We start from the raw sequence: 12,674 nt of genomic DNA, 5'->3' as shown, positions 1-12,674 counted from the left end.
AAATGCTTATGTCCTTTAGACTAAAGGATGTTGTCTGCTACATTTAAATGGGAATGATCTGACAGCTGGTTAAGAAGCATAAGGGACTAAAGCAGGGCTGGCAATTTTGGTGTCCTGGCACAGACCTCCTCTGGTCCCTCTTGAGCCTAGGGCAGGTGTCCCTAGCTGATTACCACTGAGCCCCATGTGTCCTGAGTCCTTCCCAGTGAGCCCTACAGGCAGCTCCCCATGTTGGCAAGGGCATTTGAAGTGCTTCTGATAGGAGTGGTTTAATAGGTCGGGAAAGGGGGACTGAGAAAGGAGCAGGGGGAGCTCCTGAGGCAATTTTTTCTTCATTTGTAATTCTTCCAATGCCCCTGGAGACTACAGAGAAGCTTAGACACCACAGAGAAGTTCCCTCCCAACACAGGGGGAGGAGGGAGGCTCTGATAGACGTTCCTTCCAGGGATTGTCTTGGCCACTGAACCAAGAGGGACACTCCTTATATCCCCGGATTCCGTTCCATGACCAGGTTCCTGAGTAGCCTGCGTGCCCGCCTGATGCTCCTGCATCCCAGCCCCAACTGCAGCCTTCGGGCGGAGAGCCTGGTCCACGTGCACTTCAAGGAGGAGATTGGTATCGCCGAACTCATCCCCCTTGTGACCACCTACATCATCTTGTTTGCCTACATCTACTTCTCCACGCGTAGGTCCATGGCAGGGAGGCTGGGAGCTTTCTCTAAGCTAAATGGGCATTTCCACATCACTTGCTTCCCTGCCCCTGGAGGTGGCTTGGGGCAGAATATGGAACATGCCTGGTGGTCACCAAAGCCAGGGCTTTATCCCCCAGCAGAGTCTCAGGGGCTTGAGTGGGTCCAGGGCTTTTCACACTTCTCAGGAAAAAACCCTTCCTGGGTTAGGGAAAGGTGTACTGTGTCTGTAAGATTGGGAAGCATTCCTGGTTGTCCCTTTCTTTGGTTAAACCAGGAGCTTTCCCTTCTCAATTGTCATAGTAAACTCTACTTCCAGGAGCTCAGTTAAGAGGGGCCTGTGTGGCCCAGGGGCTGGGGGAGGTGTTACCCTGATGTGCCCTCTCTGCTCTCCAGGCAAGATCGACATGGTCAAGTCCAAGTGGGGGTTGGCCCTGGCTGCCGTGGTCACAGTGCTCAGCTCACTGCTCATGTCTGTGGGGCTCTGCACACTCTTCGGCCTGACGCCCACCCTCAATGGCGGGTAGGTCTCTAGCGGGCTCCATTGGGCCATAGGGTGGGCCCTCAGGCCAGAGAGCCTTGCACATCTGGGCACTTGGCCTTCTCTGGACTGGATGCTTGCTGTTACCCCATGTCTTCACATTGTTAGTTTTGACATTTAAGAGGTACATCTTCTTCCTCTTTAAGTTATCTGACCTTGTATTCATACATATGTGTGTATACATAGTATATATATGTTTGTGCATATATAGGTGTGTGTATATGTACATACATGTATCTCTGTGTTTATGAGGGTGTATGTGTCTGGGTGTGTATATGTGTGTATACGTGTGTTTAAGGTGTGTATGTGAATATGTATTACATATGTGGATATGTATGTGTGTGTTTATGTATTACACATACACATGCACACTGCTTCCTACTGGCTTGAGCCCTAGAGAGTGTGATATGGAAGGTACATTTTTTTTCTTTTTCACTATTAGAACGTTGGAATGCCTAATAAAATAGCTCATTTTAAAGTAAGCTTTTTGAAAGATACGTGCACATCATAATTTATCACCTTTTCCACTGATGTTTACTTTCCCCTTGCCATTCCTCTCTGAATCTTAGTCTGGAAGCCCGTCCCTGGGTTTGTCCTCAGGCTTTGCTGTCCGTGGCTCGGGCTAGGCCCTGCCTGTCTGTCTGTCAGTGGTTATCAACCAACTGGCCTGTCTCCCACCTTGGCTCATCAGGCTGGTTGTAGGAAAAGCAACTTTGTGTTTTGTTTCTGTCACTTTCCCTGCTCATGGAACACCTGTGTCCTTTCCTGAACCTGACAGTGTTGAACACCACCCCTCCCCCCGTACAGTCTGCTGTACCCTTCTGAGAGCCCTCACTTCCTTTGCCTCTGCCGCAGAGATCCTGGCGAGCTGTAACTCGCTGGCTTTCCTTGTGCATAGACTTCTCTCACAGTCTGTCACTAGTAGTGTGAGACAGTGGGCTCAGATGGCCAGTAGAGTTTTCCTTAGGAGCAGTTGCTCTTCTCCACACACAACTTCTCAACCAAGGTGAGTGAGCAGAGCTTTAGTGTGGTTTCATCCCCTTCCATTTAGCTGTGATGGCTTGGCCTGGAGTTACTGGTGTGGGTCTTGGCAGCAGTCGTTGCCTTCAGCCAGCAGAGTCTGGCATGGGAAGGGCCAGGTGATGTGAGATCTGGAGGCAGGGGCAGCAGAGCTCTCCGTAAGGGGCCTCTTCCAGCCCTTCTCCTGAGCTGGTTGGATGGTTGCTGGCCCCTTGGCAAGGCTTTAGAGCCTTGAAAGCTGAGAGCTGTGTAGACACAGCCCCTATTGGTTGAGGTGGCGAGGGGCGAGTTTCTGCCCTGTGCTTGTGGGAGTCAGTCAGCAGTCTCCGCTCCAGGCTGGCAACCCCACAACCTCCACGGGGGCTCAAGCTTGTTGGGAACTGGCCACAACGTTGTCCCTTACCTTCTTCTCTGTTCCCAGAGAGATTTTCCCCTACCTTGTGGTGGTTATTGGGTTAGAGAATGTATTGGTGCTCACCAAGTCGGTGGTCTCCACCCCAGTGGACCTCGAGGTGAAACTGCGGATCGCCCAAGGTAACACAGTGGGAGAGGCGGGAAGTGGGTGCAATAGGGCCTTGGGGGGGGGACCCGTTCTTCCTACTGTTGTGCTCCCTGAGGAAACAGAGAGACCCCAAAACCTCCCTTGCCCTGGTGGCCTCCAGCGTAATATGCAGTGGGCCACGAGGCCCTGGCAGCTTGGTAGCATGTGCCCTAAGGAACCGTAGGGTAGCTGGACTGTACTGAGTCTTGGTTCATATGTCAATAAGAAAGCAAACTGGACTCTGCTCTGGGGCTCCTGTTTGGTGGTGGCTTTCTGTCTGGGAAGTTCAGTGTCTAGTGTTTTGTCTTCCTGCCTCATTCCAGCACACTGGGCCCAGGCCCCTGGCGCTGGTCAGTCAGGTCCTGCTTCCACGGCTGCCAGAAAAGCCCTCTCTGGCCTCACTGGTAGGAGCTGGGGATCTGGGGTTCTGGCGAAAGTGAGAAAAGAGAGAGCCTAGGCCTGGAGGTCTGGTTTCTTGAGCCGCCTCCTCCTCACCCCATGTCTGTGAGGAAGGGGGCTGGAGGCAGGCTGTTCATTCATTCTGCAAACCTTTGTGAGCTTCTCTGATAGGCCAGGTCCTGTGCTGGATGTGGAGTTAGGAAGAGCTGAGCTGAGATGGTCTCTGCCCACTAGGAGCTCAGAGCCTTATGCCTGCGACAGTGTGATTGCTTGAGGCCAAGGGGCTCACCGTGGGGAGGGGCTTGAGGAAGAACTCAGCTAGCTCTCCCATCCTTTGAGCCATTCTGCCACATGGCTGGTGGGCACACTGTCTTGCTGGCCCCTGCAGCCTAGACAAGAACAGCATGTAGAGGTTGGATCTGGTTAGAGTGGGTGCCACTTGGCTTTCCTCTTGGGTTTTCTCACCTCCACATCCTACTTCGCCCTTCTTTTTTTTTTTTTTTTTTGAGACGGAGTCTCACTCTGTTGCTCGGGCTAGAGTGAGTGCTGTGGCGTCAGCTTAGCTCACAGCAACCTCAAACTCCTGGGCTTAAACGATCCTACTGCCTCAGCCTCTCGAGTAGCTGTGACTACAGGCATGTGCCACCATGCCCGGCTAATTTTTTCTATATATATTTTTAGTTAGCCAGATAATTTCTTTCTATTTTTAGTAGAGACGGGGTCTCGCTCTTGCTCAGGCTGGTCTCGAACTCCTGACCTTGAGCGATCCTCCCGCCTTGGCCTCCCAGAGTGCTAGGATTACAGGTGTGAGCCACCGCGCCCAGCCTTCACCCTTCTGATGATTATAGCTCTCCTCTGTACCCTTCAAGCCTCGAAAGCCCCTATTCCCCACAGCAGCTGTTTGGTGGTGGCAACACCCTGAAGTCTGGGTCCTGAGGGTTGGGGCACTTGGGTGGAATGGCTGCCTCAGAGGGCTGGGCACTCTCCCCATGCCTGCCCTTCTGAGGACCACGAGGTTGTGTGCAGACACGTGGCAGAGAGAGGTCATGTGTTACTCCCATGCCCTGTTGTTGCCCTCTACAGGCCTAAGTAGCGAGAGCTGGTCCATCATGAAGAACATGGCTACGGAGCTAGGCATCATCCTCATTGGCTACTTCACCCTAGTGCCTGCCATCCAGGTAAGACCCCCCAACGCATGCTGCTTGGATGAGTGTGGAACCAACTGCTGTGCTCCCCAGCTGTGGGCAGGTGTACCCCTCTTCTACACAGGCACCCTTGCCTATGAGAGGGGACCCCCTGGAATGCTTGGCTCAGATGTATCAGTAAATGCTGGCTGGGTTCCAGGATTGAGCCCCTAGCCAGGCAGGCTGTCTTAGGCCCTGTCCTCTTTCCCATTCAGCCAAGTGGCAGGAGGAGGCTCTGTGGGCTTGGCAGAGACTGGAAGCTGGCTGTGCAGTTCCAGTCAGGCCTGGTTTCCCATTTCTCAGGGAGAAATACCACAGGGCCCCTGAACTGATCCCTCCCTGTCTTTCCTCCCTTGGGCCTGGCCTGTAGCTACAGCCTCCAGACATATGGCCTGGCCTGGCCTGTGGGAGGGCCACCACCCGTTGCCCAGAGTGGCCCCTGCTCTCTTGGCAAAGTGCCCTCACTAGGCTGAGGAGCTGTGAGCTGTGGAGGTGGCCCTGCACTGAGTTGGAACCCCAGACTTGCTGACCATTCCAAGAGGAGTTGCAAGAAGGGGAGGATGCTGTCATCTCATCCCCTGCCCTCCCCCCAGGGCTGGCAGGCCTGCTGAGGGGTGGGGATGAGCAGACAGCAGAAGGACTCCAGAGTTTTCTTCCTGGGAAAGGAGCGGTGTCTGCAGGACAGGGTACAGTCTTGGGACATCAGAGCTGACATGGCTGCTATATGCTATACCCCATCATTACCCCAGAGTAGCAACTGTGCTGATGTGCCAGAGGTCTCAGCGGTAGGGGAGGAAAACTGAAACCTCAGAAAATTCCATCTGTTGACAGAGCTTGGGGAGCAGAGATCACTCTTTCTGTTTCAGGGCAGAATTAATCCCTCCTGCCCTCTCTTTCCCGTCATTGGTGCAATGCAGTGGCTGGCCAGGAACCTTTCTGAGAGCCCCCACATTAGGTCAAGCATGGCCTCTGGCTAGACTGGGGGTACACAAGCAGGGCCAGGGCCTCAGTGGGGGAGGACTTTTTGAGGAGGAAGCCGATGGGTCTTAGAAATTTCCAAGGTGGATCAGGCCCCTCACCCCTCTAGGGGAACTGGAATATTCCAGGAGAGCACCCACCCTTCAGCCTTCTCTGGAAGAAGGTGTGAGGGGTCTCTCCTGGTCCCTGGTGGGGATGGGACGAGCTGCTGGTGCTGTCCTTGGCTACTCCCAGATTCAGGAGAATGACCAGGATCTCTCTCCTTCATCTCTGCTGTGCCCTGCCTGCCACTGCCCTGCAGATTCTGAGGTGCCTGCAGCCTTCTCTAGGGCTCAGGGCCAGGAGGTCATGGTGCCTTGCCATGTGCTCTCATTCCAGGAGTTCTGTCTCTTCGCCGTCGTGGGCCTGGTGTCTGACTTCTTCCTTCAGATGCTGTTTTTCACCACTGTCCTGTCCATTGACATTCGCCGGATGGAGGTAGGAGTGGGCTGAGCCCTGCCCTGCCCACCCTCCTCCTCGGCCCTGGCCGTGCTCAGGGAACCTCTGGGTGAGAGGGGTACAGACCTTGGGCAGGGGCAGTGGTCCCACGCAGGCAGCCTCTGGACAGCAGACTCAGGCCCTGATCACTGCACCCCCAACAGCTAGCGGACCTGAACAAGCGTCTGCCCCCTGAGGCCTGCCTGCCCCCAGCCAAGCCAGTGGGGCGGCCAGCACGCTACGAGAGGCAGCTGGCTGTACGGCCGTCCACACCCCACACCATCACGCTGCAACCGTCTTCCTTCCGAAACCTGCGGCTCCCCAAGAGGCTGCGTGTCATCTACTTCCTGGCCCGCACCCGCCTGGCACAGCGCCTCATCATGGTACCTGCCACCCCTGCCGTGCCTTGCCCTCTTCTGGAGGGCCAGCACTCAAGTTCCCTCATGATGCTGTACTTTGCCTTGAAGGAGGGGAGGGGTACTTCTCAGGCGCCTGGTGGCACCTTGAAACCTGGCTTTGGGAAGCTGCCCGTCGTGCCCTCCCTGCCCAACCCCAGTGGTTTCTGAGAAGACAAGCTTTTCTGTGGGAGAAGCAGCTCCAGGGTCATCAGGTAGAGGAGCTATCATCTCCCCAGGACAGGAGCTTGCTAGACTGGGTGCTCTGGGACAGAACCACCTGTGGCCACCGCATTTCCCTGGGTCAGGGTTTGTCGGCTGCTACATAGTGGGCAGACATCAGAACATGTTGGGTACAGTCAGTCACCAGCTGAGCTGGGCTGGCTGCTGGGCAGCAATGCCTCTCCTGGGGAGTTGAACTGAGAGGGGAAGGAGGCTGAGGCTTTCTGCGGAGTAGGACCTCTGGGGTTTCTGGAGCAGGGCAGGCAGCTGGCCCTCTGGCCATGCTGACCATGAGAATGGTAGGAGCTTTCTGGGCCCAGCTGTGGTGGAGGTTAGGGATTGGGGACGTCAAGCCTAAAGGTGTCCCAGTGCATTTCCAGGCCGGGAAACTCAGCCCCTGACCATGGAAAGGGAACCAGGCCCCTCCAGTGGCAAGTGTTGGCGGGTGGTGGTGGGAGAGCCTGAGGTCCCTATGCTGCCTCTTCCACACTAAGCACCCGATGCTCTACTGCAGGCTGGCACTGTTGTCTGGATCGGCATCCTGGTATACACAGACCCAGCAGGGCTGCGCACCTACCTCGCTGCCCAGGTGACGGAGCAGAGCCCACTGGGTGAGGGTGCCCTGGCTCCTATGCCTGTGCCTAGTGGTGTGCTGCCTGCCAGCCACCCAGACCCTGCCTTCTCCATCTTCCCTCCTGATGCCCCTAAACTACCTGAGAACCAGACGTCGCCAGGCGACCCTCCTGAGCACTGGGGTCTGGCAGAGGGTGTCCATGACAGCCCAGTCCCAGAGGTAACCTGGGGGCCTGAGGATGAGGAACTTTGGAGGAAATTGTCCTTCCGCCACTGGCCGACACTCTTCAGCTACTACAATATCACACTGGCCAAGAGGTGAGTTGGGCCATGCCAGCTGCCACCTCCTCACTTGGTATCAGCTCACCATCCCCTTTCCCCCTTACCATGGGAGACCCACTGGTTTGCATTCTCCATTTCATCTCAAATAATTAAAACAACTCATAAGGTTGTGAGGTGGGAACCAATGCTTCAAGCAGCCACAACTCAAGTGAGTGGCCCTGGCTCTGAGGAGTCACAGGTTGCTGCCAGCTGCTGGGCAGAATGAGATCCACCCTGTGCCTGACCGAGTGAGGGAGATAGCCAGGTGCTAGTATCTGCGACTGAGCAAGGTTGGGGTGCCAGAGCTGGGCTGGGAAGGGCCTACCTCTGTCCCCACCCCCCATGCTGGGAGGACTACCTGGAGAGAGTGGGCTGGACTCTAGTAGATTGAACTGAGTCCCACGTGAAGAGTAGGGAAGGGACTGGGGCTGGCGGGGCAGCGTCCCTGCTAAGGCCACCACTGCCTGGACCCAGGTACATCAGCCTGCTGCCTGTCATCCCGGTCACGCTCCGCCTGAACCCGAGAGAGGCCCTGGAGGGGCGGCACCCTCAGGACCGCCGCAGTGCATGGCCCCCGCGCGGGCCGGGGCCCGATGAGCGCTGGGAGGCTGGGCCCAAGGGCCCAGGCGGGGCGCAGGCGCACGGAGACGTCACGCTGTACAAGTAAGGGCAGCACGGGAGGGGCCGGAGGGAGGGGAGAGGGAGTGGGGGACGCACCTCACTGCGCTCCCGCCCGCACAGGGTGGCAGCGCTTGGTCTAGCCGCGGGCATCGTCCTTGTGCTGCTGCTGCTCTGCCTCTACCGCGTTCTCTGCCCACGCAACTACGGGCAGCCCGGTGGTGTATCCGGCCGGCGGAGACGCGGGGAGTTGCCCTGCGACGACTACGGCTACACGCCGCCCGAGACGGAGATCGTGCCGCTGGTGCTGCGCGGGCACCTCATGGTGAGGGTGGGCTGAGGGCAGGTGGCGGGGAGGGCCGGGAACCTGGCTCGTGCCAACACGCGCACGCTCCCTCAGGACATTGAGTGTCTGGCCAGCGACGGCATGCTGCTGGTGAGCTGCTGCCTGGCGGGCCACGTGTGTGTGTGGGACGCGCAGACCGGGGACTGTCTCACCCGTATCCCACGCCCAAGGTAGGTGCAGCTGTCTAGCCCTTGCCACTCCGTGTCCCCGCATACTCCTGTAACCCTTGCGCCCCCAACCTTTCTCACCCTTCCCATCTGGCCCACCAGCAGGCAGCGCCGGGACAGTGGTGTTGGCAGTGTGTTTGAGGCTCAGGAGAGCTGGGAACGGCTGTCGGACAACGGGAAGGCTGGCCCAGAGGAGCCTGGGGACAGCCCTCTGCTGCGACACCGTCCTCGGGGCCCTCTGCCACCTTCCCTCTTCCGGGACCAGCCAGACCTCTCCTGCTTAATCGACACCAACTTCTCAACGCAGCTATCACCCTCAGAGCCAGCTCAGCCGGAGCCCCGGCACCGGGCCGGCTGCAGCCACGCTGCTCAGAACTCCCCAGGCTATGACTTCAGCCGCCTGGTGCAGCGGGTGTACCAGGAGGAGGGGCTGGCTGCCACCCACACGCCAGCCCTGCGCCCACCCTCGCCTGTGCCACCGCTGCCCCAGGTCCTTGAGGATGAAGGCAGCTCTCCGGAGAAGTGCTCCCCTTCCCTTGCCTGGGCCCCCAGTGCGGATGGTTCCATCTGGAGCTTGGAACTGCAGGGCAACCTCATTGTAGTGGGACGGAGCAGTGGCCGACTGGAGGTAGGCACAGGGGTTGTCCACACAGGGGGCTTATGAGCCTTCACTGTGGGCAGGTGCTCACAGCCTTTGGTCTTGCAGGTATGGGACGCCATCGAGGGTGTGCTATGCTGCAGCAGCGAGGAAGTCTCCTCAGGCATCACAGCCCTTGTCTTTCTGGACAAAAGGTGAGAGCCCAGTGTTGCCTGGCTCAGCCTCGTGTCCCCAGCCTTTCATGGCCATGCCATACTCTGAGGCTTGAGTCCTGGCTCCCTTCCACTGGTGTATGACTTGACTTCCTTCTTGGTGCCTAGCCCCACACCTGTGAGCAGAGAGTAGTCCACTTGGACAGGAGGGGTGACAACTAAATGAGTTACAGGGGCCGGGAGCGGTGGCTCACATCTATAGTCCTACCTACTTGGAGGCTGAGGCAGGAGGATTGGTTGAGCCCAGGAGTTTGAGGTTACAGTGAGCTATGATGACACCACTGTACTCTAGCTGGGCCACAGAGTGAGACTCTGTCTTGAATGAATGAATGAATTACAAGGTGTGAAGTACTTTAAATAGGGCCTGGGACATGGTGTGCCCCCAGGGCTCTTAACCACTGGGACAACAGGGACTGATTTCTCACCCTTCTGAAGTTTCTCTTATTAGCTTGTTGATACTGACCCTTGTGGGTATCTTGTTACACATTCAGTTACATTTAGAAATGCATTTTCAGAAGAACTGTCTTGTCAAAACCCCTCTTTTCGGCCGGGCATGGTGGCTCACACCTATAATCCTAGCACTCTGAGAGGCCCAGGCAGGAAGATTGCTTGAGGTCAGGGGTTCAAGACCAGCCCCAGCAAAAGCAAAGACCCCGTCTCTACTAAAAATAAAAAGAAATCAGCAGGACAACTAAAAATAGAAAAAATTAGCCAGCCGTGGTGGTGCATGCCTGTAGTCCTAGCTACTCGGGAGGCTGAGGCAGGGGGATTGCTTAAGCCCAGGAGTTTGAGGTTGCTGTGAGCTAGGCTGACGCCATGGCACTCTAGCCTGGGCAACAGAGTGAGACTCTGTCTCAAAAAAAAAAAAAAAAAACAAACCCTTTATTTTCCTTGGTTGCTTGGCACTGTTCTCATCTTTCCCTTGTTCTGTTGCACTTGCCCCTTGCCCCTCCTCAGCACGCCTCTTGGCTGTGGATATTCTCAGGGCTCTGTCTCACACACACTCCCTGGGGGGGTTGCCACCCATGACCAGGTGCCTTCTGTTGAATGTCTTCACCTGCCTGTCTTATGCTGGCTCACCTTCAAGGGTCCCTGACTCTTGGTGGCACCACCATCTAAGCTAGAGATGTAGAGCTGGGGCCTTTTAGTTGTTGTTTTGTCTGCAGAGCATCCCTTACCCTTAGCTCTCTTGATTCCTGCCACCACTGGGATTCTTGTACAGGCTAACATCCTACTCTCCAGCCTAGCCAAGTTCATCAGGTCCCTCTGTGTTGGAAATTCTCCTTTGCTGTTTGTTCTTAACTTTAGAGAAAGCCCAGATGTCTCAGCCTGATCCTCAAAGTTTCTGGTGTCAGTGGTCTCTCCTCCTGACCCTCCCCCTTCTTACACACTGGCTTCCCCAGGTTTGCTGTGGGCCCTTCAAATTCAGGGGCAGAGGTTGTAAACATGTGTTGCCTTTTGCTGGAATAAAATTTTGAATGCTACTTTGAGACTTTGGGACCATTGGGCAAACATACCCATTCCCCTTGTCAGCCTGTGCCTAGGAATTTTGGGGAGCAAAGAAAATCCTTATTTCTTTGTGGAGAAAGGAACTGGCATGGGCTGTGCTTGGGTGGAAGCTGCTTTTATGTGCTAGAGATGGCAGCCACATTGTGTCCTGTTTCCCCTCCTCAGCAACCTGCCCTTAAGCTCCAGGCTGCATAGGGGAACCCCCTACTTGTATTGGGTTTTGATTTCCAACCATATATGATATTCACTAGGTGCCACCTTATGCATATCAGCTCATTTAGTCCACATGACCACCTTCCAAATGCCCAGCAGAGCTGAGCCTGTCGTGTGCTGATGTGCTCAGCCCTGAGACGGGGGGGGGGGGGGGGGGGGGGGGGGGGGGTGTTGAGGGAGCCACCCTGGCAACTGCTCTTCTCTTCCAGGATTGTAGCTGCGCGGCTCAACGGTTCCCTCGATTTCTTCTCCTTGGAGACCCATACTGCCCTTAGTCCCCTGCAGTTTAGAGGTCAGAGGGCCTGGGGTGGGTAGTCGTTTGGGTGGGGTGCAGAGGAGCCTGTCCAGTGCCTTCTCAGAGATCCCTCACTTGGCCTTTTGTCCTCAGGGACCCCAGGCCGGGGCAGTTCCCCCGCATCTCCTGTGTACAGCAGTAGTGACACAGTGGCCTGTCACCTGACCCACACAGTACCCTGTGCACACCAAAAACCCATCACAGCCCTGAAAGCCGCTGCTGGGCGCCTAGTGACTGGGAGTCAAGACCACACACTGAGAGTGAGTATCTTCTCATCTCTTGGGTGCTGGGAGGGCCTGGCACAGGGGTGCGAGCTTTATGGGTCAGTCAGGGAGAGGCTGGGCCAAAGTGTAACCTGAAAAATCCCAGAGACCAGAACCTCATGCTCATCCCTGTCTAGGTGTTCCGTCTGGAGGACTCATGCTGCCTCTTCACCCTGCAGGGCCACTCAGGGGCCATCACGACTGTGTACATTGACCAGGTGAGGGGCTGACTCCTGGGAGCTGGTCCTCACCCACCAGGGCACGGGAACACTCTTGTCAACAAAGGTACTTCACCACAATGACCCTGCTCTCCTGGGCCTGTTCCCCCAGACCATGGTGCTGGCCAGTGGAGGACAAGATGGGGCCATATGCCTGTGGGATGTGCTGACCGGCAGCCGGGTCAGCCACATGTTTGCTCACCGCGGGGATGTCACCTCCCTCACCTGTACCACCTCCTGTGTCATCAGCAGTGGCCTGGATGACCTCATCAGCATCTGGGACCGCAGCACGGGCATCAAATTTTACTCCATTCAGCAGGTAGGCAGGTTGGGGGATGAGGGGAGGGGAATCCGGATTCTTGGTGTTTCAGGGAAGGACTCAAGATACTGAGCCTGTCATGTCCTTGCTTCCAGGACCTTGGCTGTGGTGCAAGCTTGGGTGTCATCTCAGACAACCTACTGGTGACCGGTGGCCAGGGCTGTGTCTCCTTCTGGGACCTAAACTATGGGGACCTGTTACAGACAGTCTACTTGGGGAAGAACAGTGAGGCCCAGCCTGCCCGCCAGATCCTGGTGCTGGACAATGCTGCCATTGTCTGCAACTTTGGCAGTGAGCTCAGCCTGGTGTATGTACCCTCTGTGCTGGAGAAGCTGGACTGAGGGCGGGCAGCGGATGAGATGCCCTTGGCTGTCTGCATGGCAGGAGCTGTGTGGGGCCAATGCACTGGACCCAGACTGGGGGGAAGGAGCCAAGTGTCTTCTGGCAGCTGCTTCTGAACTGTCCTCCTTTCTGACTGTAATAATATTAAATTTTTTTTTTTTTAAATCACATCTGCCAGGGGCCTGATGTCTTCCCCTGGCATTTTTCCCATGTCACTTAAATATTCCCTCCCTGT

At 56.3% G+C, this 12,674-nt stretch overlaps 1 protein-coding gene across 6 annotated transcripts in view; it reads left to right on the top strand.

The window, feature by feature from the left end:
• The window catches only part of SCAP (SREBF chaperone), a 64,105-nt gene extending 51,496 nt beyond the window's left edge, over window positions 1-12,609 (top strand). For 4 of the 6 annotated variants that reach the window (XM_069475617.1, XM_069475616.1, XM_069475618.1 and 1 more), the window contains 17 exons: window positions 512-684; window positions 1,085-1,211; window positions 2,671-2,783; window positions 4,273-4,367; window positions 5,730-5,828; window positions 5,993-6,211; window positions 6,960-7,336; window positions 7,814-8,002; window positions 8,081-8,282; window positions 8,358-8,473; window positions 8,573-9,098; window positions 9,177-9,262; window positions 11,212-11,294; window positions 11,391-11,557; window positions 11,698-11,778; window positions 11,891-12,097; window positions 12,193-12,609. In XM_069475617.1, the coding sequence (XP_069331718.1) occupies window positions 512-684; window positions 1,085-1,211; window positions 2,671-2,783; window positions 4,273-4,367; window positions 5,730-5,828; window positions 5,993-6,211; window positions 6,960-7,336; window positions 7,814-8,002; window positions 8,081-8,282; window positions 8,358-8,473; window positions 8,573-9,098; window positions 9,177-9,262; window positions 11,212-11,294; window positions 11,391-11,557; window positions 11,698-11,778; window positions 11,891-12,097; window positions 12,193-12,438 (3,106 nt within the window). In that variant the 3' untranslated portion in view covers window positions 12,439-12,609. The remainder of the gene's footprint in view (window positions 1-511; window positions 685-1,084; window positions 1,212-2,670; window positions 2,784-4,272; window positions 4,368-5,729; window positions 5,829-5,992; window positions 6,212-6,959; window positions 7,337-7,813; window positions 8,003-8,080; window positions 8,283-8,357; window positions 8,474-8,572; window positions 9,099-9,176; window positions 9,263-11,211; window positions 11,295-11,390; window positions 11,558-11,697; window positions 11,779-11,890; window positions 12,098-12,192) is intronic. The other 2 variants (XM_069475621.1, XM_069475619.1) reach the window with 1 other exon arrangement.
• The last annotated feature ends 65 nt before the right edge of the window (window positions 12,610-12,674 follow it).

This window comes from Eulemur rufifrons, chromosome 7 (assembly GCF_041146395.1).
Source record: "Eulemur rufifrons isolate Redbay chromosome 7, OSU_ERuf_1, whole genome shotgun sequence".
In the NCBI taxonomy this organism is placed as follows: domain Eukaryota; kingdom Metazoa; phylum Chordata; class Mammalia; order Primates; family Lemuridae; genus Eulemur; species Eulemur rufifrons.
The sequence above is the reverse complement of the archived record's forward strand: the minus strand, read 5'-3'. Positions and strand labels throughout refer to the sequence as shown.